The sequence below is a fragment of the Gopherus flavomarginatus genome, chromosome 19, assembly GCF_025201925.1.
Source record: "Gopherus flavomarginatus isolate rGopFla2 chromosome 19, rGopFla2.mat.asm, whole genome shotgun sequence".
NCBI classification, from domain to species: Eukaryota; Metazoa; Chordata; order Testudines; family Testudinidae; genus Gopherus; species Gopherus flavomarginatus.
In genome coordinates, this window is record NC_066635.1 from 13,627,136 (window position 1) to 13,653,571 (window position 26,436).

Sequence of the window (26,436 nt, forward strand, 5' to 3'; positions counted from 1 at the left end):
TCACCAGCCCTGTCAATGAGACCTCCACCACCCCGTGAGTGACTTGAGATCAGGGGCTTGATTGGGCCCCAGTTCCTTGCTTGTGCTTCAGGACGGCTCTGGAGTTCCTCTGGTTCCTTGCTGTGCCCAGCTGCTTGCAGGGGCAGCCTGAAGCCATAAGATACAAGAAGCTTGCAAGTCACGCTGCCTATAAGTTCCAGAAGGAGACTGACACATGCACACTTAAGACGACCCTGTCCCCTGCGTTCTATAGTCATGAGGAGGCCTCTGCCACTCAAACAGCAGTATGCTCTGAACTTTTTCTCTCTGTGCAGGAAGTACTGTGTAGTGAGGAGGCCTGGCTCCCAGCTGCCCTGGAGAGGGGCGACCCTCAACCGAACCCCTCTACATACTGGCACTTCTCACTAGGCCTCCCTTTCGTAACAGCTCTAGCTGTGTTTCTTCTATACCTCATTCACCAAATACCAAACCTTGTCTTGGCTGCTCAGGCTGTGTGGCTTTTGATATTTCATTGTATTTTTTTGTTCATAAATCTGATCATTCCAAACGCTGACTGCTCCATCTTGCATTGCAGTCAGTCAGACAAGCATCATGCAATCTAGTTATTGACTGACTTACTCTCTAGAATCCCCAGGTTCCTTCTCCAGCTCTTTTCGGTTCCGTTGCCCTAGCGCTCATCGTGAATCCTGTAGCTGGGTTGGTGACTCTGAGTCTGATCCAAAGCCCAACGAAGTAAATGGAAAGGCTCATATTGACATTAATGGGCTTTGGATTAGGCTCTTAGAGCTGTAAGGTTTGAATGTTGAGACCAAAAAAACCCCCCTCAAACGAACAAAAAACAACCCACCAAACCACTCTTGAGATTGGGACGATTTTTTTTTTGCCGGGTAAAACTGCAAGATCAGGCACCTCAAAAATTATAATAACAGTTTCAAATTTCTCTTAGCTGTAGTACTCCATATACAACTATTTAAAATAAGTCAACAGCTATTTTTAAAATAAAGTGGTCTAGGAAAAGACAGAGGTTCAAACAGTGATGTGCTATTTTCACTCACCTAAAAAGTCCAGTAACCAAGTTGAGAGGTGTGTATATTTAGAAATGCTTCCTACGGATTTCAGAGCTGCAGTCAAGATTATACAGCAATTGAGCAAATAATAAGCACCGAGAGGTTGGTTAGAATGCAGTTAACGAGCAGGTTTATGCGTCTTCCCAAATATTTATTTAGGCCTCCATGAAACAGTAACTATTTGTGCATCACCTTTGTAAGGACCAAGAATTAAAGTTATTTTCATCGTATGTGGGTGAGCTTATATATGTTTAGAACCCAACTCACTAGCAGGAAATAATCTCACTTAATCATAGCATTTTATTTACTGGTTACTATGCATTTCCAGCTGGCGCTCTCTTTCTCTTTACCTGTGACTGGCCCAACTGTTATTCCCAGAAAGATTAGATGCATCTAGACAAGCTATCTGGTGAACACAGGACTGCACCAACAAATTTAAACAGTAACAGAGATGCTAGAAATGCAGTGCTTTGCTTTTCCATTCGTCATGATTTGGACCATGGGATTCTATCTGTATTTTTTATTAGATATAATTTTTAAAAGATGCTTATGATAGGTGCCAGAGTGACAGACCTGGAGACTGAAGGAAAAGGTTCATAAAGCTAAAGTGTTCTGTTCCATCTTGGCGTAAGAGGAGGACTGATGTGCCTTTATCACATTTCTTATGCTAGGACACAATAACCTCTTTCAGACTTGTTTCCAGCATTTGCCAGGACGTCTCCTTTTTCACCAGACTGCAGAGGGATTCTGTATTATCCTGTGCCCTTTGTTAATCTAGATTTCAGTCTAACTGGTGTAAATTGTCATATCTGAACTGACTTCAGTTCCTACTCCTCTTTAGACCAGCTGAAAAGCTGGCTTAGTAGCTTTAGCCAGTTCTGCCCACCATTAAAACAACGACAATACATATTCAGAGGGGTAGCCGTGTTAGTCTGGATCTGTAAAAGCAAAGAGTCCTGTGGCACCTTATAGACGAACAGATGTATTGGAGCATGAGCTTTCATGGGTGAAATGCGTGCATCTGATGAAGTGGGTATTCACCCACAAAAACTCATGCTCCAATACGTCTGTTCGTCTATAAGGTGCCACAGGACTCTTTGCTGCTTTTACAATACATATTGTAATCCTCTATTATTAGAAGCATTATGGTTATTCCTACAAGACACAGTTGAGGTTGGGGCCCCCATTAATTCTTATTCTTAATATTAATTTGTATTTCACTTAGAGGCCCCAGTTAAGATCAGACTTGCAGAAATGCTTTAGATTTGTGCTTGCAGCTCTGGTTCCAGTAGTTTTGCCCATGCTTCACTGTAGGGGTGAACAAGGTGAATGGGCTGCTCCTGCTTGTCCACCATCAGCCTTCTTTCACTGGCCCATTTCACCAGTCCTCCTTCTGCATTATAAACCTTCAGAGAAGTTTTGGGGGTTTGGCCGGCTTCACTTGACAAGAACTCATTTATGCTCTGGGCAATCATGGAAGACCTGTATCCCACAGTGCAATAGCAAATGATGTTTTTATTTTTACTCTCTGAAATAGAACAGAAAACACAAGGATGGAATTAAAAGGCATGTACAGCTAGAAGGTTTTATCTCACTAATCCAGTATTGCCAACTCCAGTGGTAACTCAGGCCCTCATAAATCATGAGATTGGCTCAAAAATAATGAGTTTTAAAAAAAAATAATGAATTTAGGTCCTTTTCATTCCATGTTTAGTTTCTGAGCCTTTAGGATATACAGTGGATGGTGTCACAGTTTCAAGTTTTGCATCCATAAGTGCTGAGAACTTTTTTTAAAGCTGAGATTCTCACATATTCACTTGACTCCAGAAGCTAGGGCTTTAAAAAACATTACATTTTTATGAGAGTTGGCAATACTTCTAGTCTGTTATGATGATGATTATTTCAGCAATAATGACCTCAGCACCAGGCATAACCCAGCACCTTGTTCAAGCCATTTAGACACAAAATTTAGTTTCTCTTTTTATATGACAAAATCTAATATTAATGACGATTATACATGTTTGTGTTTTTTAATATCATTGAAAATAGTTGTTTCAGATTGAAATGCCCTTTAGAACTTCTTTACCTAGGCTCTTCAGCACTGTGCCAGTGTATGAGAACCTGAATACAAAACTGAGTAGAAATTGCCCAGTCCGGTTATACCATCTAGGCTGAGTGCCATATAGAGAGTAAAATAGTAATAATAATCCAGAATATGTGATGAAAAGTAAATTAGGTTTCTCATAATCCTGAGTATTGTTAATAACCCAGGTAAGGCTTTATTTTTTTTTTTTAATATTAAGTCCCAGATTCTTGGCTATGGTTGAGAAATAGCTCAGGAGGGTGGTGAAAAGGTGGTCTTTGCACTTCCCCAATTCTCAGCTGGCTATGCGCCAAGCCATTCTCCAGTTGTCTCCAGCACCCCATGGACTGAGCACTTCTGAAACTCTGGCTCCAAGTGTGCTCACTGCGCGCTTTTGAAAATTCTCACCTTAAAGCAGCTTGAAAGCAATTTGCAACAACAAAGAACGAGTCCTACGGAGATCTTTTCTATACCTGGAAGGAGCTGTTTCTGCAGAAATTCTTGCAGTGTATCACTCTGAGGGTCAATGAGTATTGCTCCTGGCAGATGGCTGACTTCAAATTCAGCTGTACTCCGGGTATCCTAAGAACAGAATATTGACGAATTTTAACTCATTAAAATAAAACCTACAATATCTTAGGACTGTTTAAAATATGCAGCATGATGTTTAATGTCAGATCTATTTATGCTACCTCTTAGTTGTATGAACCCGGAATGAACCATGGGGACATGCTCATGTGACTATGTTCACAAAAAGCCACAAAAACTTGAGTCTTGGGGCAGCCAAACTTACAGCTTCATTAAAATTTCATCTTTGTCTAATAAACTCCAGATGAAGATTGTTTCTGCAAAGACTATCACAGGATGGGCTTTGGGAAATGCACATTACCTGCCAGTCCCTTGACCTCAAAAGTAAAACTCAAGCGAACAGTTAAGCCTTTAATTAAATATGTTCTAACAATCATTTCAGTCAGCGATAACTATGATCTCGCTGCTATTGAGCTACAATTATAGAGTTGGAGTAAAAAATTGCAGACTTTGTAGAGGCTTGTTATAAATATAACATAATGTGCACCCTGTTCTCTATTATTTAACCATATTTGAAACAGGATCTTCTAGAGTCTGCACAAGTTCTTTCTGACCTACTCTGGATACAATTTTTCAAGACCTACTGACAGAGATAGTGACAGGACTGCCTTCTAGGTGGGAGAGATGTTGAAGATGCATAGGCTGGACTTGGGACCTCTGGTTTGAATCATGGCAGTGTTGCTCCAGTCCATTATCATTCTGAGGTAAATAAACAGATTTAAATGTGCTAATAACTTGTAGATGAGATCTTAATCAATATACTGTTTCCTCTAGGTAGAATTTGACTATCTAATGGCACTTTGTATAAGAATAAGGTTTTATCCTTGCCCAGTGTATCCCTTTTTGCCAGTGTATGCTGGATGATGGGGTGCTGGCTTCACACCCCAGAACGGGCTGCATTTAGTGGTGCTAAAGCTATGTAGTGCCAGATTCTGTCACCCTTACTGACATTATGTAGTAGCTTACTCCATAAGTAGATCCATTTTCTTCAGTCGGATTATTAACAGTCAAGTACAACTCAGCATGAGCAAAGCTGACAGAATCTGACCCATGGTTTATAATGTTCTGTATAAACTCCATGAATGCGAGGTCTGAGTGAAAAAAAGGGTTTGTAGAGAATCCTTATTACAAAATTATCCTTGTTTTGTTAGTCACAACTACTCTTCAGTGTGAAAAATGGTACAGTTGTCTCACACAGTCTGCTTTCATAAAGCTGTAAGGCTGTTATAAATCCTGGGAAATGACTTTGAAAAGCACAAGTACTGTGTAAAGTTCTTAGTGTGATATTCCACCGTTCACACAGAAAACACCTTGTTTTTAACATGAAACTTACCTATTGAGTCCTGCAGAGGAACAAGTACCGTATGTAATATCTCAGGTTTTAAAGGGAAGCCTTCTCCAATCAACAGAGAGGCTACATAAATAGACAGTATCAACTGAGTCTGAATCCATTTGTGATGGATGAAATTAGGCGGTGAAATTCTGGCCCTGTTGAAGTCAATCACAAAACACCCATTGCTTGGCTTTACGGGGGCTAGGTTTTTACCCAGGATCTGGCAAGATCTCTTAGTACCTGCTATCTTTATGTGTCACTAAACAGAATAGCTATAACAACATTGGAAGAACTTAACTTTATTGCCACTTTGGTGAGCTGGTAATTACACACAGTGTAATTATATACACCATGTCATTTTTACAACACAGCTTTCACTTACACAGGTTTTAATCTCGTTATGGCAGGGAACTCATCTTCCTACGTTTGTTAAAGTACAATCCACAGGAATGCAATTTTATAAAAATAAATAATAATTTAAAGCAAATAGTATTTAGCACATCCCTTAAACGTGCTTTAGAAACAATCAGGATCTAAATTCGCAATCTTTGCTTACATAAGCCGTGCCATTGAACTCACAGACGTAAATACTGCATCACTGGATCTCAACTAATAGACAGCCCTAGCGCTGGGATAGAGTAGGTAAGTCTGTACTATCACTCCTGTTCTATAGATGAAAACAGTGAAGCTGGTTGGTTGTCATCTGCTCAAGGCCAGTGTCAGAGCTGAGAGTTCTGGGCACATGTTCAGGTGACTCGCATACAAACTAACTAGTTTTTTTTTTTTAAATATTTCCCTAGAGAATATTCCTGGCCTTTATTTCTTATCCTCAATTTTCAATTTGTTCCTGATATTGATGGCCAAGAATTGAGATTCTTGACTTGATTTTGGCAAACCTACATGCTAATTTGATTCCTGTGAGTCAACCTTTCCATAGGATCCTCTCCTCTGAAGTCACTATTGGGAGCAAAATCGCATTCCAGAATAGAAAAGCAGACACGTGGGATCTGCCTGATCTCTCCTTTTAGCCTCAAGTCTGTGTTTACTGGGGAGTGACTTTGTACTTTTCAACATGATAATGGTAGTATTCCACAACCACTAAGATCCTGTCTGAAAAAAGCAACCCTACTATATTAACAAAAGCTAAGAACAAGTGGTCCTTAGATGTTTTTATAACCCAATTCACAGAAAAAAAAAATCTATGCTGCATGTTAGTTTGCAACAGATACTTTTATAGGCAATTCCTAACTGAGACATTTTAAAATATTTTAACCTATAAAAATAGGAAAGTGCTTACAAAAAAACTCAGATTCCAGGTTTTAGGTAAATCTGTAAATACCATTGTTACTGCAATGTAACAACAGTAGGAGCAGTAAAACCTAGCTAGCTTGGCAGCATTAGACCACAGAGATTTGTTATAGTCTAGCTCTGAGGGTATGTCTTCACTACCCGCCGTATCAGCGGGTAGCAATCGATTGCTTGGGGATCGATATATCGCGTCTCATCTAGACACGATATATTGATCCCCGAACGCGCTTATATCGATTCCGGAACTCCACCAATTCGAATGGAGTTGCGGAATCGACAGGGGGAGCCGCGGACATCGATCCCGAGCCGTGAGGACGGTGAGTAATTTGATCTCAGATACTTTGACTTCAGGTACGTTATTCACGTAGCTGAAGTTGCGTATCTAAGATCGATTTTCCCCCGTAGTGTAGACCAGTCCTCAGAAGTGGAGTTTCTGCCCAGGGTGCTGATGCAACAATGCAGCTCTGCTCTGCTCTTTCAGAGAGTTCCATTTATTAAGTGCTTTAGCCGGGACTGACCGTAGACCAAACGGTGCTCCAGGCAAGGGGCATTTTCAGTGCCTGCCCTCCATTTGTTAAACTGTTGAATACCGTACAGCACCCCGAGCCAGGCCATCACCTTGGTAGCCTGTGCCTAAATCCAGCCCTGGCTCTCACTGTCACATAACTTGGATGAATGAAACTTTCACAGTAGAGCCTGATTGACCTTTATAGTTCGCGTTCCCTTAGGAAAAGGCTGAAGAACTTGGCTGTTTTTGAAGTGGGGTTTGCAACTGATTTCAAATTAAAATTAAAACTGCCTGTCCAAGGGGTTAACAGCATAACCTGCCACAACTATAGTTTCCTTTCTTGAGAAGCTTGTTGGCACCCCACCTTTTCTCTCCACTCAGTTCCCACAGTTGGAATCTAGAACTTGGCAACATCTAGTGCAATATGGAGTTGTAATGATTAATGGATTGCAAATACAATTACTATACACACACACACACACACACACACACTTCTCACCCCACCAACTGACCTACACAACTGGGGAACCAGGACTAAAACCCCAGTCCAAAAACTCCACAAAATACAGGCCTTGTCAAACAGAGCTCTCTTACCTGGCAGCAGTTCCTTTCCAGGGGCAGAGCATGCTGCCACTAAAACATTCCTTTTTCCGGCACCATCATGTGCTTATGCTGGGCATCAGTAAATCTCAAACACTAAAGCTGGGATGGTTAGGTTCTGGGTTGGGAGACTTCAGTGGAAAATTCAGGTGTTGCAAAAAAGCAGTGTTAATGATTCCCCAATGCTAGCAAGGGTAGAAGCACTAATGTAGGGTTAGATAGCACAGTTGCACAAACAACCTAACCTCAAGTACAGCGGCCCTTACTCTAGGACCAGCACCAGTGCTAGATAGGCAGCATGAAAAGTCCTAGTGTAGGTGCCCATACAGTGGGTTTAAATGAATAAATTGAACCTAACATAAGTAAATGGCTCTCAGATCCTACCAGAAGCACTATAACAATGCCTGTAAATGAATAATGGGATGGGAGATTTTATTTGTTTTCTTGAAGAATCCCCTGTGAGATCCTGTGGTTTTCAGCTTTCCTCTAGATCTTAAGTTGGTGCACATCAGCTTAGTACCACTTACTTCAACAGTGCTACTTTACTTTACTGCAGCTGAAGAGCTAACTCTATGAGTGAGCTTGATTATAACTTTATTTTTATTTAATTTGTCACAGACATGCATGCATCACAATCAGGTCAAGAAAGAATGATCAAAAACAACTACATAGAGGACTGAGCCCAGCATGCTTTGAAATCCTTGGGTACACCAGGCTATAAAGGGGCAAAGTGTTATTAGTGTCCTCTAGTGCACCCTGCTTTATGAGGCTCTACTTGTGAAATGTGGAAAGGATAAGACATGAAGGGAAAAGAGAAAAAAGACAAGTCTGACATAAGATCATAAGTTTTAAAAAAAATTATACCTGAACAGCCATGTTACAGGAAATACTTGTTGCACATAGGAAAGTGTTACCCTCTTAAATTGGGTTTTCAAGAGACCAAGACTGATTTTAATTACAGAGTACTTGCTATAATTCATAGGTAATAAATCACTTACAAGAATGATTAATTCCTCTGGCTTCTCTTCCATCCAGCATTGCAATGTCCCTGTGGTAACTGATTCCACATTTGGAAATGTCTTCTGTACCCACTTTATAGCTAAACTCATCGTTTCTTTGGGGTCACTTATATTTAAATTGTCCATCTCCTGCAGAAATTCTGTTGCCATTATCTTTGAGGTTGCAAAGAACTGTGAAGGATATGGTCTCTGAAGATTTCCACTTAGGTAATAGGTTACATGGCTAGTATTCATTTGGATAATATTAACAGAATTTTAACCCTTATAGTCAATTACATTAGTGGCAAAAAAGGAGAAACTTATAATTTCTTAGGGAAAAAACTTCAAAAATGTAGATATAAAAAAATCTTATTTGTCCTTATAATCACTACAAAACAAATGTTATATATAGCACTGTTTTTCAAAAAGCAAAAGCTCACAATTTTTTGGCAAGCACCATCTGAAAAAGAGTGCAAATCAAGGCCATTGATTGCAAAGCGAGGTTACTGATACAAAACTGAACTTTTGAGTCCTTTGATTCTAGAGTTTGTGCTTTAGTTTTAGCAGCCCAATGCAAACTTTAAAATTACAGGCAACTATGAGTGAGCAAGGGATATGAGAGTAGGTACAAAAGGTAGGAGACATTTCCCTGCTGTTTTTAATTTGGATTTATTTTTATGTATATAGCTGCATTTGGTATTAAAATACATGAATATATTACTTCTTCCCCTTAACCGACATGATGGACTATGGACCCAATCCTGCTCCCTGCTGTTGATTTTATTGGGAGCAGTATGAAGCTTTTGATCTCCAAAATGTGGGTTCTCACCTGTGTTATTTTTTCTGTATCACGTTCTACCTTTATTTTCTGTGTTGTTTCTGAAGAGAGACCATTTTCCCTTCTGTGTGCTGTAGTTTTGCCTACTTTTTGGAAACTCGTGAATAAAAAGTATCAACATTTTTTACAAAGGGTTTGTAATTTGAGGTTTTAAAAATAATGTTGTTTTGTTAATCATATACACAATTTGCTTTGAGATTTATGGATGAAAACCACTGCATACGAGATTGATTGTTATGATCATCACCATCAAGTATTATATTAGAGAAGAGAAAGAATTGTTAGAGCACCTGATTTCGCTCTTTCTCTCATACTGTAGCACACGTTTTTATGATCCAATTTTAAAAGTCCAGAGCAATGAGGTTTCACCACTTCCTTTGGGAGACTATTCCACAACCCAATATATCTCACTGTCAGGAAGTGTTCCCTGATATTCAGCCTAAGTTATCCCTCTTAATTTCATTTAATCACTTTCAGTTATTTCTCTTTGTACCACACTGAAAATTCCTCCACTTGCTTGTTGTTTGCAAGTTGTACACAGTTATCATGTCCCATCTTAGTGTCTGATTCTGCAATGAGTTCCATCCAGGCTGTTCCTAACACATCCTGCATTGTGATGTCACACACAATGGGGCACCTGCACAATGTGGTATCCTGCACACCATGGCACCCAGGCACTGTGGTATCATGAACAATACACCACTGCCACAGTGCAGTGCCATGATCAATGCAGCATGTCCCCAAGCGAGGTCATGAACAGCGAGCACAATAACCGCTTCTGTTGTGACGTCATTCACTTAGTGCACTGTGATGTCATACTCGACGCAGCATTCCTCTGCTTTTATGTCATGAGCAGCGCCGCACCCCGGGTTGTGACGTCATCCACTTGGCGCACTGTGATGTCGTGACACCGCAGCCCTGCTCGGGAGCTGAGTTCTCCCGCACTCAGGACACAAAGGGCGGAGGAGCAAATCATGGCTCCCCACTCCCCGCAGCGTATTCGTTACCCTAGCAACGCCCGCACGCTGCGCTTGGCTTCCCAGAATGCACCAGTGCTGCCTTCCGTGAGGCTTCCGGCCGGCGGGGTCCGCCGCCATCTTGTGTTCTGGGTGTCTTGGCGGGTGAGCGGGGCCGTCAGCCATGGAGACAGGTGAGAGCCGGGGGCGGCCTCCGGTCGGCTCCTGGCTCCAGAGTCCCCGGCTTCCAGCCGCCGACCTCCGCCTGGTGATCCTGCTAGTCTCCCGCTTCACTGGGAAGGGCTCGGAGACCGTGCGGCGCTGCTGTGGCCTGGGGGTGGGGAGTGAACGCCCCTTTCTCACCAGCTCCTGCCCCGGCGCATCCGCGTCTCAACCCCCCCCCCCGCTCTTTCCCCTGAGGGGAGCGCGCCTCGCCCTGCCGGGGGGGCTCGTTATAAGAAGCGGGGCCGCGGTGTTACAAGGCCCCCTCTGGGCCCGCTGCGCTGCAGTGTTGCCCACCAAGATGACACGCTAAGCTTGGGGGTCAGGGGTAGCCGTGTTAGGCGGTAGCCACAAAAACAACGAGCCCGGGGGCACCTGAAGCCGAACAGATTTATTTGGGCAGAAGCTTTCCTGGGTAGAAACCCCACGTCTTCAGGTGCAGGGAGTGGAAATGCCAGATGCCGGCGTTACGAAGAGACACATGGAGAGAAGGGAGTGGGTTGCTTGCTGCACTCGGCCCCTCAGGGCTGCTGGGGAGGGACTCCCGGGCCTGGCTTCAGGAAGGAGAGCTCTCTAGCGAGGGGAGCAGGAAGCAGAGTCCTGATGCTGGTGGGTGGGGGTGGGGAGGGTGGGTATCTGGGGATTAGAGTTGCCATCTGTTCCCATCTCTTATTCAAGTCTGGGGTTCTGTTCCCCTGGGTTTTGGGCTGTTACTTGTCTAATATTGGCTTAGCATGGCTGAGTGGTTAAGGCACTTGACTACAGTCCTGAGAGGGAGGTCTGGGCTGTGCTGTCTTTCACGCTGAAAGGCCACCTCCAGTTCACCAAGCTGCAAACAGGGTGTCTGATCCATTATCTTGGGGCACTTAGAGGTGGTCAGACCTGATGCGGACCACAGAACTCGCTTGCATACCATTGGCTGTGAAACTGATTGATGTTCCTTAACAGTGTCAGCCCCATGAGTCATTGGCTCAGGAAAGCTTTAACACTTCTTTACCCTGGTTCCCCATTTTATGGGATACCCATCACCCAAAATAAGGAAAAGGCTGATATGGGATATAGTCAGTAAAAAAGGATAGTCACATAACTAATGACAGTCAACATGGCTTAATGGGAAAATAGATCTTGTCAGACAAACTTTATATCATTTTTTGATGTGATCATAAATTTGGTTGAGAGAACTAATATATGTAGACTTCTATAGGCATTTGATTTAATCCCATCTGACATTTAACACCCCATGCCCCCAAATATACAAGTGCATGCACCCGTACTAAATGGATTAAAAGCTTGTTAACTGATAAATCATAAAAAATATGTGTAAATGGGGAATTGTCATAGTGGGTGGGGTGGGTGAGTTGTTAGTGGGGTCCTGTTGGGATCTGTTCCTTGCAAATACTATTTAATTTCTTTGTGATCTGAAAGAAAATGTAAAATCATTGCAGATCAAATTTGCAGATGATAGACTGGTGGAGTGGTAAATAAAGACTGACTTATCTAGCTTGGTTAGGTGCGCTCATTTGAACAACATCTAAGAACAAAGAATGTAGGTCACACTTTTAAGATGCAGGGAACTGTAACCTGGAATCCAGTGATATTGAAAGATGGGTCAGGGTAGATAAAGTGTAGCTAAGAGGGCAGTATTATATTTGGATGTATAAGTAGAGCAATATCGAGTAGGAAGGTCATATTACTTCTGTATTCAGTATTAGTGATGCCATTGCTAAAATCCCATATTCTTAGAGTTTATTATTTGTGTTCAGTGTATTGTGTTCAATTTGGTGTTGATGCCTCAAAAAGGATGTTAAAAATTGGAAGGATTGAGAAAGGGGCAATAAGAATGATTCAAGACCTGAAAGACACACTTTATAGTGAGAGACTAGGGAAACTCAATCTATTTAATTTATGCAAGAGAAGATTAAGAGGTTACTTGATTGCAGTATCTACACCAGAAAGAGATTTCTGATAGTAATTGGCATTTTGATGGAACAGGAAAAGGGATGAGATCCAGTGATTGAAGGTAGGCAAATCCAGACTAGAAATAAGGTACATATTTTTAACAGTGAAGGTAATTGATTGTTGATAGAACTGACATAGGCATGTGGTAGATTTCCCATCAATTAAAGGCTTCAAATCAAGACTGGATATCTTTCTAAAAGGTAGCATGGGTTTGGTGCTATAATATTTACTGGTGTGCCAAACATTGATTCATTTGACAAAGTATCTCAGATTCGGTAAGAACTATCTTGCAAAATGAATCAATATTATGGGATTGGTCCTGCTTTGAGCAGGGAGTTGGACTAGATTACCTCCTGAGGTCCCTTCCAACCCTGATATTCTATGTTTCTATATTTCTGTGATTTGGTGGGGGGGATATATTGCTTTATCTCCCACCAACTCCAGATGGAGTGCTTCTGTCTGTGTGGCTCGTATTGAGAAGCAAATCTTTTGTATTCTGTGTATAGCTCAGACCCTTATTAATGTTTTCATAGTTTTCATTTGCATAGAATGAATGGGTTTTTTTTGGTATTGACCTACTTTTCCCCCCAACATCAGATGATACTGGAAATCGACTTCGGTTCCAACTGGAGTTGGAATTTGTTCAGTGTCTGGCAAACCCCAATTACCTCAACTGTAAGTACTTGAAGTGAAACATCAGGGACCTGAGTAATGAATATTAGTTACAATGTTTGTTTCTGGATTACTTAATATTGAGAGAGAGTCTATACAATAAGGGGGGTTGATCATTTAAGTTCTTGATATATAAAAAAATATTGCTCAGTCTTAACACTGCTTGTTTGGACAAGCTTTATAGCAGGAATAGTTTTTTTTGGTTTGTTTTTAATAAGTGTTCTATTTTGTGTAATTGTTTTTATTGATGAACTCCTTGGGTGCCAATATAAATTCCTAAATAAATAGCAGAAACAGCTGAAGGACGAATTAAAATATTTTAAAGTTATTTAAAGGGACACCATCAATTTGAAGATTAGGCAATTAAAAACAAAAGAGAATTCAAGTAATTTTAAGGTGCTACCCCATCTTTGCCCCTCAACCTTCTTGCTAATTTTTATGATGTTACTAACACATTGTCCTATTTTTAAAAGTCTGTTCTCTGCCTTGTTGCTGTGTGACAGACCTATACAAAAGGGGAAAGACGACTAAGTTGCTATAAACAGAGTGCTATCATATGCAAAATAAACATACCAAAAAAAAGAGTATTTTTGGTCTCTCAGTTATCGGAATCTTGAGAGTGATTTGTAACCGTAGTTGGTTTAAAACATTTTAAAAACAGAAGTGCTCTTTAATAATGTATACTAAGCCACAAAGACAGAAGCTTTTATATGTGCATTTTTAAAGTTTTAAATATCATTTGGTTTCCTTTATGTGCAGTTGATACTCTTGTTTTGTTTGTTTCAGTTCTTGCACAGAGAGGGTACTTCAAAGACAAATCTTTTGTAAATTATCTTAAATATTTACTTTACTGGAAAGAACCTGAATATGCCAAATACCTAAAGTAAGTATTAAATTATTTTGAGTTCTGCATTGTAATACAGTAACTCCTCACTTAACGTTTTAGTTATGTTCCTGAAAAATGCGACTTTAAGCGAAACGATGTTAAGTGAACCCAGTTTCCCCATAAGAATTAATGTAAATGAGGCGGTTAGGTTCCAGGGAAATTTTTTTCACCAGACAAAAGACTAGATTATATATACACACACTTATACACAGTGTAAGGCCTGGTCTACACTACGCGTTTAAACCGAATTTATCAGTGTTAAACCGATTTAACGCTGCACCCGTCCACACAGTGAGGCCCTTTATATCGATATAAAGGGCTCTTTAAACTGGTTTCTATACTCCTCCCCAATGAGAGGAGTAGCACTGAAATCAGTATTACCATATCGGATTAGGGTTAGTGTGACCGCAAATCGACGGTATTGGCCTCCGGGCGGTATCCCACAGTGCACCATTGTGACCGCTCTGGACAGCAATCTGAACTCAGATGCACTGGCCACGTAGAAAGGAAAAGACCCGCGCAATTTTGAATTTCATTTCCTGTTTGCTCAGCATGGAGCTCTGATCAGCATGGGTGGCGATGCAGTCCCAAATCCAAAAAGAGCTCCAGCATGGACCATACGGGATATACTGGATCTGATTGCTGTATGGGGAGACACATCTGTTCTATCACAGTTCCGTTACAGAAGACGAAATGACAAAGCATTTGAAAAAATCTCCAGGCTGTGATAGACAGAGGCCACAGCACAGTGCTGTGTGACAAGCGTAACGGAAAGCCAAAGAATCAAATGGACGCTCCTGGAGGAAGGGAGGGAGGGGGTACTGAGGACTCCAGCTATCCCACAGTCCATGCAGTCTCTGAAAAGCATTTGCATTCTTGGCTGAGCTCCCAATGCCTGTAGGGTCAAACACATTTTCCGGGGTGTTTCAGGGTATATGTTGTCAGTTTACCCCCCCCCCCCCCGAAAAAAAGGGGAAAAAATCGTTTCTTGACTTTTTTCAGTGTCACCCTATGTCTACTGCATGCTGCTGGTAGACGCAGTGCTGCGGCACTGAACAGCAGCATCCTCTCCCCTCCCTGGTGGCAGACGGTACTGTACAAAAGGACTGATAGCCGTCCTCGTCATCAACCTGTGAGTGTTCCTGGCTGTCCTCAGGTGAGGTAAAAATAGGAATGACTTCCGGTCATTCCCTGTAGATGGTACAGAAGGGCTGGTAACCGCCCTCATCATAGCAACTGGGGGCTGAGTTCCATCAGCCCGCCACCCCCCCCCCCCTTTCATGTCTAAAGAAAAAATTCTGTAGTGCCTGGACTATCATAGCAGCGGGATGCTGGGCTCCTTTCCCCCCCACCGTTTAATGTCCTGCCTGGACTATCATAGCAGCTGGAGGCTGCCTACCCCTCATTTTATCTCACTAAAAACTCAGTGTTTCTTATTCCTGCATTCTTTATTACTTCATCACACAAATGGGGGGACACTGCCACGGTAGCCCAGGAAAGTTGGGGGAGGAGGGAAGCAACGGGTGGGGTTGTTGCAGGGGCACCCCCCCATGAATGGCATGCAGCTCATCATTTCTGCAGGATCTGACACGGAGCAGCTGTGCTCTCTGGTTCTCTGATACACTGATTCTCTAGTACACTTGCCCCATATTCTAGGCAGGACTGACTCTATTTTTAGATAAACCATAAAGGAGGGATTGACTTGGGGAGTCATTCCCATTTTTGTCTTTGCGCCCCCAGCCGACCTCAGTGAAGGCCAGCCAGGAGCACCCATGACAGCAGCAGACGGTACAGAACGACTGATAACCGTCATCTCATCGCCAATTTACAATGGCACGACAGACGGTACAGAACGACTGGTAACCGTCTGCTATCTTGCAAAGGCAAATGAATGCTGCTGTGTAGCACTGCAGTACCGCCTCTGTCAGCGGCATCCAGTACACATACAGTGACAAAAGGCAAAATGGGCTCCATGGTTGCCATGCTATGGCGTCTGCCAGGGCAATCCAGGGAGAAAGGGCGCGCAATGATTGTTTGCTGTTGCTTTCACGGAGGAAGGAATGAGTGACGACATTTACCCAGAATCATCCGCGACACTGTTTTTGCACCAGCATGCATTGGGATCTCAACCCAGAATTCCAGTGGGTGGGGGAAACTGCAGGAACTATGGGATAGCTACGGGATAGCTACCCAGAGTGCAACGCTCCAGAAATCGACGCTAGCCTCGGTACATGGACGCACACCGCTGAATTATTGTGCTTTGTGTGCCCACGTGCGCTCGACTTTATAAAATCGGAATAATCCTGTAGTGTAGACATACCCTCAGTTTTAAACAATTTAATACTGGTACACAGTGATGATGATTGTGAAGCTTGGTTGAGGTGGAGGAGTCAAATGGTGGGATGTTTCCCTTACTGCTAAATGATGAACTAGTTAACTCACTCTCTACACAAGGCAGCAGGAATGGAGGGAGATATGCACATTTCCCTTAACTACACTGCCTTGTTAATTAGATCAGCCTGCTGATAGGCAGCTGCTGCAAGCTCCCTGAGTCCTGGTCTGTCCCCCCTGCTCTATGGAAGATGGGGTAAGCGGGGTGCAGGAACAAAGGGGAGGGGGACACCCTGACATTAGCCCCCTTCTTCCTTTTCCCCCCCCCCCCCCCCCCCCCCCGCACAGAAAGCAGGAGTCTTCGGGAGCAGCTCCAAGGCAGAGGACAGGAGCAGCACATGGCCGTGGAGGGAAGGTCACAGCTGCTGCACAGGGAACTTAGGGGAGTGGGGAGCTGATAAGGGGCTGCTGGTTCACCCTGGTTCCAAGCCCCCACCAGCTAGCTGCTACGGCCTGCTCTTCCTGCAAGCAGTAGACAAAGCAGGTGGCTGCCAAAGGACTTTAGAAGGGAGCATTACACAACTTTAAACGAGCATGTTCCCTAATTGATCAGCAACGTAACAACAAAACAAGGTTAACTGAGATGACTTTAAGTGAGGAGTTACTGTAATATAATAGGTACCTTATATTGTGCGTTCTATAACTGTATACCAGTATTTGTTTCCAGTCTGCTGATTTGTATTACAAAGTTTTGATACATACACAGTCAAGACTTCATGAGAAGACCTTGTATTTAATGACCTAGATAAGAGGGTGGCACTTACCTTCCCTCAATTATTCAAGCAAATCATGATTTGGTAGCCTGCACAGAAGCTTTAGTGTTTGCTGATAGTAAATATTCTTGAACACTCTGGTAGTACAAAGCCTGAGTCAGGCACAGAAAGAACACTTGCAGTTATTTTGCAGCACAGAAAAGAAATGATATGAAGTACAGCATGGTTGTGCACACTTCTTAATTTTGCAGACCTATTTCAAATTTTGTGTAAGGAGTTTCTTCTGTTTTTTCCTCATGAGGTTCTGAAACTGTTAACTATTACAGCTGATACACAGAAGCTTTAATGGAAATCTATGACTAACTTTAGAAAAGTATGAGTGTATGTTTCTCAGACTGAAATTATCAGCAACATGATTGAGATCATCTGAGTACATTACTGTATATAAGAATGTTTAAATAAGTGGATAATCTAGAGAGCCTGTTAGATTTTGGGGCTGTTTTCCTTCTCTAATGTTGTCCGAGTTATTTTAAAGAATGCATTACCATAATTAATTATTTGAATTATAAGTAGCAGAGCTTCTCTAAACATGAATATCTTGCATATAAATATTGTAAAATAATAAACTAAGAATATGGGATTTTTAGTACAGAAAGTGGTAGTATATTAAATCTAATCTGGGTAAATCTATAAAAGTTTATATTAAAATATATTCTCTTTGTTTTTAATCCAGGTATCCTCAGTGTTTGCACATGTTAGAGCTGCTCCAATATGAACACTTCCGTAAAGAACTGGTAAATGCTCAGTGTGCTAAATTTATTGATGAGCAACAGATCCTTCACTGGCAGCATTATTCACGGAAAAGAATGCGTCTCCAGCAAGCACTGGCAGAGCAGCAGCTACAGAACAATACTTCTGTGAAATGAGAATGTTTGACACAGTAGCAACACTTACTTCATCTCAATACATGTATTTGCAAGGGAAAATTTGGCTTGCTTTTGTAGCTTTGGCATTAGTGATATACATAACTTCATATGCTAATGTAGACAGAGAACATTTTTGGTTTATCAAGTGACTGTTTTCCTATCAGCAAGTAGTATCCATGTTAATGGGATGTAGCTGATGTATACTTTGTTGAACCTTCAGTGATGGTTTTGTCTTTTTCCAAAGAAAGAGTACAGTCTTAAGATCACTATAGATCTTCATCCATGTTGTATCTATTTTGAAAACTAAATATGGTTATCTAAGGTCCCTATTACCTTGGTATCTAACTATGGAGTAAGCTTACTGAAAGAATTTGTATTTGAAAAGTCTGTATTTTGAAGGTATATTCTCTGAACTGCAATGTTTGGAGGACAGTGGCATGGTATAAGGGGACTCTAAAAGCAGGGCTGGGAGCCCCCATGTGATGCAGAGAGCTATTTCTGTCAGAAGGGCTAGGTATGCACAATTGAAATGAGATCTGTTACAGAAAATCTTAATTGGGCACATGTCCATATTGAAGCAGAGCTGTCCTAGGGCTGATGCTGCACTTCCTTGTTTAAGTCTGTTAATGATTCATTGTTTACTGCCTTGCTGTAAACCTAATGCATGTTTGCGGTTACCAAAATTTGAGGCATAAACCACAGTGATGAGAATAATAGAGGTTGCAGGATGAGGGGAGATTAGTACTAACTGAACAGACTTTCAGGGGGAAATAACCAGTGCAGACACAAAACAGGACTGTGACAGTTGTACCCATTCAGTTGTCTTGCCTCTTTAGTGTCAGCAAGCTTGAGCTGTGTAAGGCTCTTGCAAAACAGTTGCTGCTAGGAAAGTTTAAAGGGAGTAGGTATATTTCAGGTAGTCATAAATGTTTTTAAGGCTTGTATGTGAAAGGTCATAGGTAGAGAAGTATTTATCTTTAACTGTTTTCTTTACAAGAAGGTGACAACCCCTACAGGCACCAATTAAAGCCTTAATTAAAAAGAAATATGGATACCCTACAACTGTGTAATAACTGTAGAAGAAAGGCAGGGATTAGACTTTTTCTTCCTGGCCATTAATTGAGGTGAATGTCAGTTATAAAGAGTAAAGTTCTGACTCTAGAAGTAGAAAATGAAGTGGCTTTTATTTTTTCATGGACTCTGATGTTACTTTTCAGCAGGACTGTGGCTGTTGTTGAAACTATATTTAATAAAAAATAACAAAGCTTTGTCCTGCCTGAAGTTTTAATGGGCTCATGCCCTGTAGCCGTCTTCTAAAAGGGTTAAACTTAAAGACTACCTTCTACAGTGGAAAATAGCCAATTTGTAAGCACTTGGCCAGACTAACACTTATGCTTTTAGAAAAATACCTTGAATGTAACAAGCGCCTATAAGAGCACAGCAAATATTGCCAACCAGCTTTTGAATTAGGTATGTAGGCTGAAAGACAGAATTGTTTCTATAGGATGTGTGCAATAGTGCATGTTCCTTCTGCTAAGGATTTCTAGGATAACTCTGGTAGGTTGACTTATGAAAAATCAAAACTGATACATCTGAATTTCATCCTCACATCCACAGTGCTTAACTCTACTTTATATAGTGCTCCCTTTATTTCACACCAAGGACGATATCTAATCTTTCAAAAGATTAGTAAGGGTTAGAGACTGCTGCTGGAGTGACCCTACCCTCTAAAACCTGTTGGCTTTTAAGTTAATGCTTAAAATCTACACACAGTCTGTGTATCAATTTATGATGTCTCTGTACACATGCTTATGAGGAGTGAATGAGCAAGACAAGTTTTCTAAAAGATGAGTCAACAGTTAGTAGGCCACCCATCTGCAAAGCACAATACAGAGAGGTGACTGCATTACAGCAGTGAACTGTGAGACAGGAAGATGAGAGAGATTATCATAGTAGTTGGTACTCTGAGTTAAGCATATCTCCTTTAATTCTCTACCACATTTTATTTCTGGGGGAATTCTACACCAGTGCACAATTTGCACAAAAAACATTTCTGCAAGACTTTGCTTTTCCCCAGCAGAACTATGGTGCAATGCTGCTGGCTGCCACTAGCAGTCACTGAACCAGGCCGAGTGGAGCTCACACCTACTGAAAACACTACTGGGGGAAGAGTTCCCAGCAGCTGCAGTTCCCCAGAGGGAAGGAGGCAGTGGCACAGAGGAAAATCCACCCAAGCCTGGCCTAAGCATCTGGCTATTTATTTGTGTGGATCCCTGGACTCTGAGGGGTAGGCATCTGGGCAGGGGGAAGATATGGCTGAGCTTGTAGGGAAGGGGTGTGGGTATCTGGGCTGGGCAGCCCAACAGCTGGGCTCTGGAGGAGAAGGGATGCAAGCATCTCAGGTGGGGGGGGGTGGCAGGCAGGTATGGCTAAGCTCTCAGGGATAGGGGATTCAGGTGTATTGGCTGGGGAGGAGGTATGGATGTTGTCCGCCCCAAGCTGGGCAGGGGAAGAGAAACAGGAACTGAGTTATCATAGGATTTTAACTCCCTATTATTGGGGGGATTTTTGTGTATCTGTTTTTACAGACATACTTGCTGACAGGTATTTTGAAATAAATTACCAAAACAATTGAAACTGGCATAATTATGTAGTATTATTTTTACATAAAATTTGAGGAGTTTTAAAATATTGTGTACAGTTTTGGCACAGAATTTCCCCACATGTAATGTTTAGAGCAGAAGGTTACAGTCAAAATTTACTTTTTAATATTGAATCTGTACCTAAGTGAAACAGCTCTCATTAAACTGTAAGTAAAATCTACTAAAGAATGAAATTAGAAAGACTAGAAGGGATTTACATTGTACCCCTTGCACCTAAGTCATAAATGGACTGAGTCTCTGGTGGTTCTTCCACTTTTAATTAAAATCTCCAGGTGGGGTAGGTGTTCTAAGAAGCAGGACAGTTGAGGGAGGCTGGTAAAGGGGTCATTCTAGCTAGAGTAAAAAGACTTTGCAAAGGTTGGGTTTGCACTATTTCCCCATGAGTAGCCCACTAGACATTCTGACTACATTCCTTTATAGAGAGACTAAATCATTCCTATAAGTAGAGAATCAAAAGAGGACTTTGTAATGTGGTACATTGTGGTTTTTTTAACTTCAATAGGTGATAGAGTAATGTAGAATAATAAACAGTCTGCCCTTATTCCTATTTTAAGGAAAGAGGCATTTTTACTTCACAGTAATAGGTAGTGTTGAGCTACAGCTATGAACCTTTATTTCTACAGGATAGTTAAATATTTAAGTTAAGCAAGCATTTTCTTGCTATTAGCCTTCAATAAGTTAGGTAGCCTTACTCATCCAATGATTGAGTCTGCCTGTTTCTTAAACACTTCACTTCCTCTATTGAAGAAGAGAGAATGTTCAGCCTGTTGAAAAGATTGCTCAACACAATTTGTTGGAAGTAGGAGTTTATTTCAGCACAAGGGTCAGTTACAGTTTTCTAATGTTGCAAGATCACTTCCCATGCTCTGTACCAGCAGTTTCATGGCATTTATTTGGTCACTCAGCCAATGCTCGACAGTTTAAAGTCTGAATGGAAATAAGGCAATACATGATCACTCCTTTAAATGAAAATGGCCAGCAGCTTGAAGATAAATGATTATCTAGAAAGTAGATACCCATTGACTAAAGAGAGAACTTAATCTTCAGTAAACAACATGTGCACAAGCTCTCTGTTAAGACATTCTTCTTCTACCAACTTCTGAGGCTGAAAGAAAAAAAAGTGGTTTCAAGAAAAGAGAGTTCAAAGTGTCAAGTCTTTTTACAGAGTTCCTTGCTCAGCATAATGGTATTGAATTCTTAACTAGAGAGAGCACCAACTTATGTCTCTACTTTGTAGGTTTTTCTAGATATCCTATACAAGTGAAATAGGAGTTTGAAACTGCTGCAGAAATGTATGATGTCCAGTTCAGAAGATTAATTTATTCTACCCTCCTCCACATCCCCCCGTTTTCTTGCTCACCTTTTCCCAAATAGTAGTAAAGCAGCATAAAGTACAAAGGTTAAGAACACCAATTATGCTTTTGTGCCCTTGTTCCATTTTCAACACACAGCCTCCAATGGTTTGTGTCTTTAGAGTTTCCAGAATGGAACTGCCTGGCTACTGTAGGTCAGGAATAAATTTTCCTGAATCCTTCAGCAGAGCAGTAGGGTGCAGGGCACCTGGTTCATTCTGCCACACTCAAGCTTGTTCTTCATCTCACTTTAGTGTATACAAATTCAAATAAGAAAATACTCACTGTCCCATATTTAAGTAGTGTTGGCACTGCAGTTAGTTTCAGATTCTTTCTGAACTCATTGTTGGGGTCTTTCCAGCTGTTTTGAAAGTTAATTAGTTAAATTTATGCAAAAGTTCCACATTCTGTTTGGAGGGTAAGATAACTTTTACTATTTCTTGCATAATCAGTACAATTGAAAGCCCATGGGAAATTGGATTCTGTATTCTTAATGCATACAGCTACCACCAAAATAAGTAGAAATATAAATTGCAAAGAATTCTGGATCAAATCGGTATTAACTGCTGCAACATTAGACATGAGGTGTTCTGCAACTTTCAGATGGCTAATTCTCTGCATTCTAAATACCACTTGAAGTCCAAACTTTGAATTTAAAGTATTTTGTTTAACAAGCACAAAATGGCTGCACTTAGGAGGCTTAAATGTTCAGTTCAACTGTTATACTACTGTGATGAGGGATGATCCTATACATAAAGGTAACAAGTTTTTACAAGTCCTCTGAATGAGGATAAGGGTAATTAGACTTACAGACTAGTTTAGACATTTGAGATGGATATGGTTTCCCACTGTCTGGACCAGCTCACAGAATAGTTTGAACATGACTTAAGATTGTTTTATGGGACAGTATTTATGTATATTAGAACTAAATAATCATTTAAACAAAACGAGCACAAGAAGCCCTTAAAACATGTAACTTTTTTAGCACTTACTAGGCTCGGTCTCCGACTTGGCAGTATATGAATACAGCTTCATCAGGCAGGGTATTTAATTCACTCCGCACGACTGGTTCAGCTAAAGAGTACAGAATTTCCTAATTAAGTTTACATAACAGTATTAATATTTTACAGTTGTGGCATCTTATGCTGTCACTTCTGCTGCTCATTTGTCTGCTTCATGCACTAGTCACCATGCTTTCCTCTACTCAGCCTCCTGTGTATGGTACAACTTACTTGAACTCACTCAGCACCTATTTAAGTTGCTTCTGAAGTCCTGCTTGTTTTTCCCAAGCCTTTGTCTCCTTGTCTGTATGTCCTGGGATTATAAACTCCTCCAAGCAGCAGCATACTAAGATCAGTAAGTGCTACCATACATACATCAAGTGTACATGATGCTGAAGAATTCATAGGGAAGTATGAGTCCATAACTCCCATCAAGCCAGGTTGGTTTTCTACTGCTAAGGAATCCTATGTGAAGTCACTATTTTGCAATGCCTTGGTATATTAGGGATAAGTTAACTGCTCATAAACCGACATCTGGCCAAGTTCAAGTGCCAGGGTAGGCAGCTTAAGTAGCCCACACTGCAGGGCAAGTTTGCTAACTAAATTCCATTCACGGGTATGTAATCTAAGGAGCAGAGTTTCATCATTGAAGTAGATGATTTCATATGGGGATGTGTAATACTGCTAGCAGTAATAACTTGTGGTTGGGGACTACAGTTGGAGCACTGATCGGAAGTAGGCACTGGAGAGAGCGAGCGGCAGTGTCTTGTATAGACTACATAAACAAGTGGGCAAGGACCCTTCGTGTGTCGAATGAATGAGCTTTGCCCAAGACTCTCTCCCCCTCATACCAAAGTTATGGGCAACAACTACAGATCGACTTCAGAGACCACATCGAGTGAGAAACAGAAAAAGGGGGTCAGGCACTCCGAGGCACACAGGTGTACTATACCGCTGCCAGATACCCACGGGGAACAGATGGGAAGGAGCTAGCGGGGCTGCGCCTCAGGGATGCGGAAGGAGAGAGGGGGAGGCTGGAGGACACGGCTCGGTATATTAAAGGGAGCAGGGGCCCAGCCCAGGCCCTACGAAGGGGGGGGTTCCCCCTCCGGACTCACCAGTGACGCAATCCGGGCACCAGCTCCGGCCCTGGGCATCCTTGTCGCCGCAGAACAAGGCGAAGACGGGCCGGCCGCGGCTCTGCTGGGCCGCCTGCACGAACTCGCTATAGCCGCGCACCGCCTTCTCCTCCCAGCCCATGACTCCGCTACAGCTCCAACGTGCTAGAGCTACTCGCTTCCGGGGTGGTAGCGCACCTGCGCACTAAGTACCACCTCCCGGGGCGGGGCTTGAAGGGGACAGACCCGCCTACGGCGGCCGTGAAAGGACACGTGCGGTTAGGTTTGGTCACCCCGGGCACCCTTACCTTTCCCGGCAGCCCCCGCGGTCGTGGCAGCGGTTGTCATGGGGCGAGTTTGAACCGCAGCGCTTCACCAAGTACCCCGCTGCGGTGGGTGCCCCACCCCTCATTGTGGGAAGCCGGGGTCCGCGGTGCCCTGGGCCATCCCGCGCCTGGGCTCGGAGCGGGGCGGCAGGGAGCCCCTGGGTCGCCTCCCTGGCCAACGCCCCGGGACCTCCGCTCCCCCCTTTCCTTTCAGATCGGCGGGTCCCTGTGCCCTGTCTCCCCCTGCTTCCCTCAGCACCCGGGCCCGCTGTCCTCGCCTTTGCTCTGGGCCAGGGCTCCTGCCCCTCAGCCCCCCACGCGCCGTGCGCTCTCACCCTCTTCGCACGGCCGCTCCCCCACTACAGGGACAGCCGCCTGGCCGCCCCAGACTGCGGCCTGCAGGCCCCAGTGGGTCCCGCGCCTTCCACAGCTGAGGTGCGGCCCCTGTAGCCGGGACGCTTCCTAGCTCCTGTGGGTCTTCCGGAGTTGTTAGTGGGAGGGGGCTTGGCAAATCCGAGGTGGGAGGCTCTCCAAGGGTAATGGGTGGTGCGAAAGGACGGCGCGTTGGGAGTGGGGGGAAGGAGGCAGAGAACAATAAGGAGAAAATAGGGACTAGGAGGGGTTGGCGTGTAGGAGCTGAGGGGCTGGACTAGATGACCTCTCCAGGTCCCTTCCAGCCCAGGATTGCTGTGAAATGGAGCAGGGTGGAATTGTACAGGGCTTTGAAATAGAGAAGGAGGGAAATTGAAGTTGATTCAGAAGTGGAGTCTTTATTTTTACAGTAGTTTGGTTATAAATGGTAGTAAAGGTAGGGTGGCATTAACTGTTACAGGCAAGGAAGAAATATTTGTTTTCACATGATATATGGAGGAATATAAAAATTCAGGTGAGCAGAGTAACCCTGGTAGGAGCTATAGAGGAACTGGCACTTGCTCCAACAGTGGGCAGCATGGTTGGAAGAAACAGAGAAGAAATAATGTCCAGAGGAGCTGGGGAGCAGAGTAAGGGAGTCTGTGATTTAGGCTGGAGGGAAAGAGACAAAGTCATTATACCTGATCTTGAAATTGTTTGAATTTAGGGGACCCTCAGGAGCCCTCAGCTCCAGCTGGAAGTAATTGCAGGTGAGTTTACACATCAGGGCTTCATGATCCATTATTTTTCTTTTATTTCCATTTTCACTGAAGGAAATGTAAGATATCCAGATGTGTGCTATCCATCTACCTGCTCCTGACAACAGTATATTCTGTACTTTATGCCATCTCTCTCTTATGGTTAAAAATTTGGGGCAAGTTTGAGAAAACAAAGTGTTTTTTTTCCACCCACCTCTTTTCAGTAGACCACAGTTTCCTTGTTCTAGTAATAACAGCTGCAAAAGTTCTTCATTAACCCTGTATTCTCCTTATGGCTGCTAATGTGAGCATTCCCTTCACAGTCTGTAATGTTGCTTTACAGCCAGTTGCTTGGGAGTGTGAAAGAAGAATGTAAGCTGTACCTAGTACGTCAGAAAATGTGAATATATCCTCTACTTTGCTTCCAGTCTGTACCACTACAAAGAGCATGTTCTCAAAGTTACTTACACAGGTGAGTGTTTTGCCTGTTAAGGCCTGACAATGTAATAGCTTGTCTTATTTTTAAACACAAAACCCCACACCCAAACATCTTGTCTACTTGTATAATTTTAGCAGAGGCCAGTTTACAGGTGACTGTGGATTTTTGGTATCCTTATACTCTATTCATTGTGATGGGACCAAGCAAACCAGCCACGTCCTATGATCCATTTGCATCCAGTATCCAAGCAGAAAAGAATGAAGCGAGGACCCTCCAGACACAGGTATTATTTGACTTCTGCAGTGATGACTTCTCTGGGTTGGGTTTGTCATCCTGTTGCATAATATGATAAGCTTAACCCTATTTCCTAACACTGGTTC

The 26,436-nt window shown here is 42.6% G+C and overlaps 4 protein-coding genes across 7 annotated transcripts in view; 2 read left to right on the top strand and 2 right to left on the bottom strand.

The window, feature by feature from the left end:
• Window positions 1-2,089: 2,089 nt before the first annotated feature.
• On the bottom strand, window positions 2,090-10,268 carry LOC127037627 (tRNA uridine(34) hydroxylase-like). Of its 2 annotated transcripts, XM_050929614.1 has the most exons (3): window positions 10,188-10,268; window positions 3,624-3,732; window positions 2,090-2,595 (listed from the first exon to the last, which is right to left on the bottom strand). In XM_050929614.1, exons 1-3 carry the CDS (start codon window positions 10,203-10,205, stop codon window positions 2,327-2,329), a joined length of 396 nt encoding a protein of 131 aa, XP_050785571.1. In that variant the 5' UTR covers window positions 10,206-10,268; the 3' UTR covers window positions 2,090-2,326. The 2 variants fall into 2 exon arrangements, 1 of the variants encoding a protein (XP_050785571.1); XR_007770433.1 differs by lacking the exons at window positions 3,624-3,732; window positions 10,188-10,268 and adding an exon at window positions 3,559-3,617.
• A 100-nt stretch (window positions 10,269-10,368) lies between these two features.
• MED31 (mediator complex subunit 31) lies at window positions 10,369-19,317 on the top strand. Its single transcript, XM_050929615.1, has 4 exons — window positions 10,369-10,473; window positions 13,058-13,135; window positions 13,919-14,015; window positions 17,856-19,317. The coding sequence occupies exons 1-4, from the start codon at window positions 10,464-10,466 to the stop codon at window positions 18,046-18,048; spliced, it is 378 nt and encodes a 125-aa protein (XP_050785572.1). The 5' UTR covers window positions 10,369-10,463; the 3' UTR covers window positions 18,049-19,317.
• A 2,183-nt stretch (window positions 19,318-21,500) lies between these two features.
• TXNDC17 (thioredoxin domain containing 17) lies at window positions 21,501-24,382 on the bottom strand. Its single transcript, XM_050929616.1, has 4 exons — window positions 24,183-24,382; window positions 23,056-23,137; window positions 22,349-22,424; window positions 21,501-21,816 (listed from the first exon to the last, which is right to left on the bottom strand). Exons 1-4 carry the CDS (start codon window positions 24,322-24,324, stop codon window positions 21,748-21,750), a joined length of 369 nt encoding a protein of 122 aa, XP_050785573.1. The 5' UTR covers window positions 24,325-24,382; the 3' UTR covers window positions 21,501-21,747.
• An 85-nt stretch (window positions 24,383-24,467) lies between these two features.
• KIAA0753 (KIAA0753 ortholog) overlaps window positions 24,468-26,436 on the top strand; it is a 32,051-nt gene continuing 30,082 nt past the window's right edge. For all 3 annotated transcript variants that reach the window (XM_050929609.1, XM_050929610.1, XM_050929611.1), the window contains exons 1-4: window positions 24,468-24,574; window positions 25,587-25,629; window positions 25,961-26,089; window positions 26,191-26,339. In XM_050929609.1, coding sequence (XP_050785566.1) covers window positions 26,250-26,339 — 90 coding nt within the window. In that variant the 5' untranslated portion in view covers window positions 24,468-24,574; window positions 25,587-25,629; window positions 25,961-26,089; window positions 26,191-26,249. The remainder of the gene's footprint in view (window positions 24,575-25,586; window positions 25,630-25,960; window positions 26,090-26,190; window positions 26,340-26,436) is intronic.

Bases quoted from the DNA above. Each gene is read 5' to 3' on its own strand.
- TXNDC17 (XM_050929616.1), bottom strand. From the start codon at position 24,324: ATGGGCTGGGAGGAGAAGGCGGTGCGCGGCTATAGCGAGTTCGTGCAG. The intron at 23,138-24,182 runs GTGAGTCCGGAG...TGTACTCTTTAG, and splicing joins GTGCCCGGATTGCGTCACTG to CTGAACCAGTCGTGCGGAGT. The intron at 22,425-23,055 runs GTAAGTGCTAAA...CTTTCAAAACAG, and splicing joins CAAGTCGGAGACCGAGCCTA to CTGGAAAGACCCCAACAATG.
- LOC127037627 (XM_050929614.1), bottom strand. The intron at 2,596-3,623 runs GTATAGAAAAGA...GTTCTATTTCAG, and splicing joins GCAGAAACAGCTCCTTCCAG to AGAGTAAAAATAAAAACATC.
- MED31 (XM_050929615.1), top strand. The intron at 13,136-13,918 runs GTAAGTACTTGA...TGTTTGTTTCAG, and splicing joins AAACCCCAATTACCTCAACT to TTCTTGCACAGAGAGGGTAC. The intron at 14,016-17,855 runs GTAAGTATTAAA...TTTTTAATCCAG, and splicing joins GAATATGCCAAATACCTAAA to GTATCCTCAGTGTTTGCACA.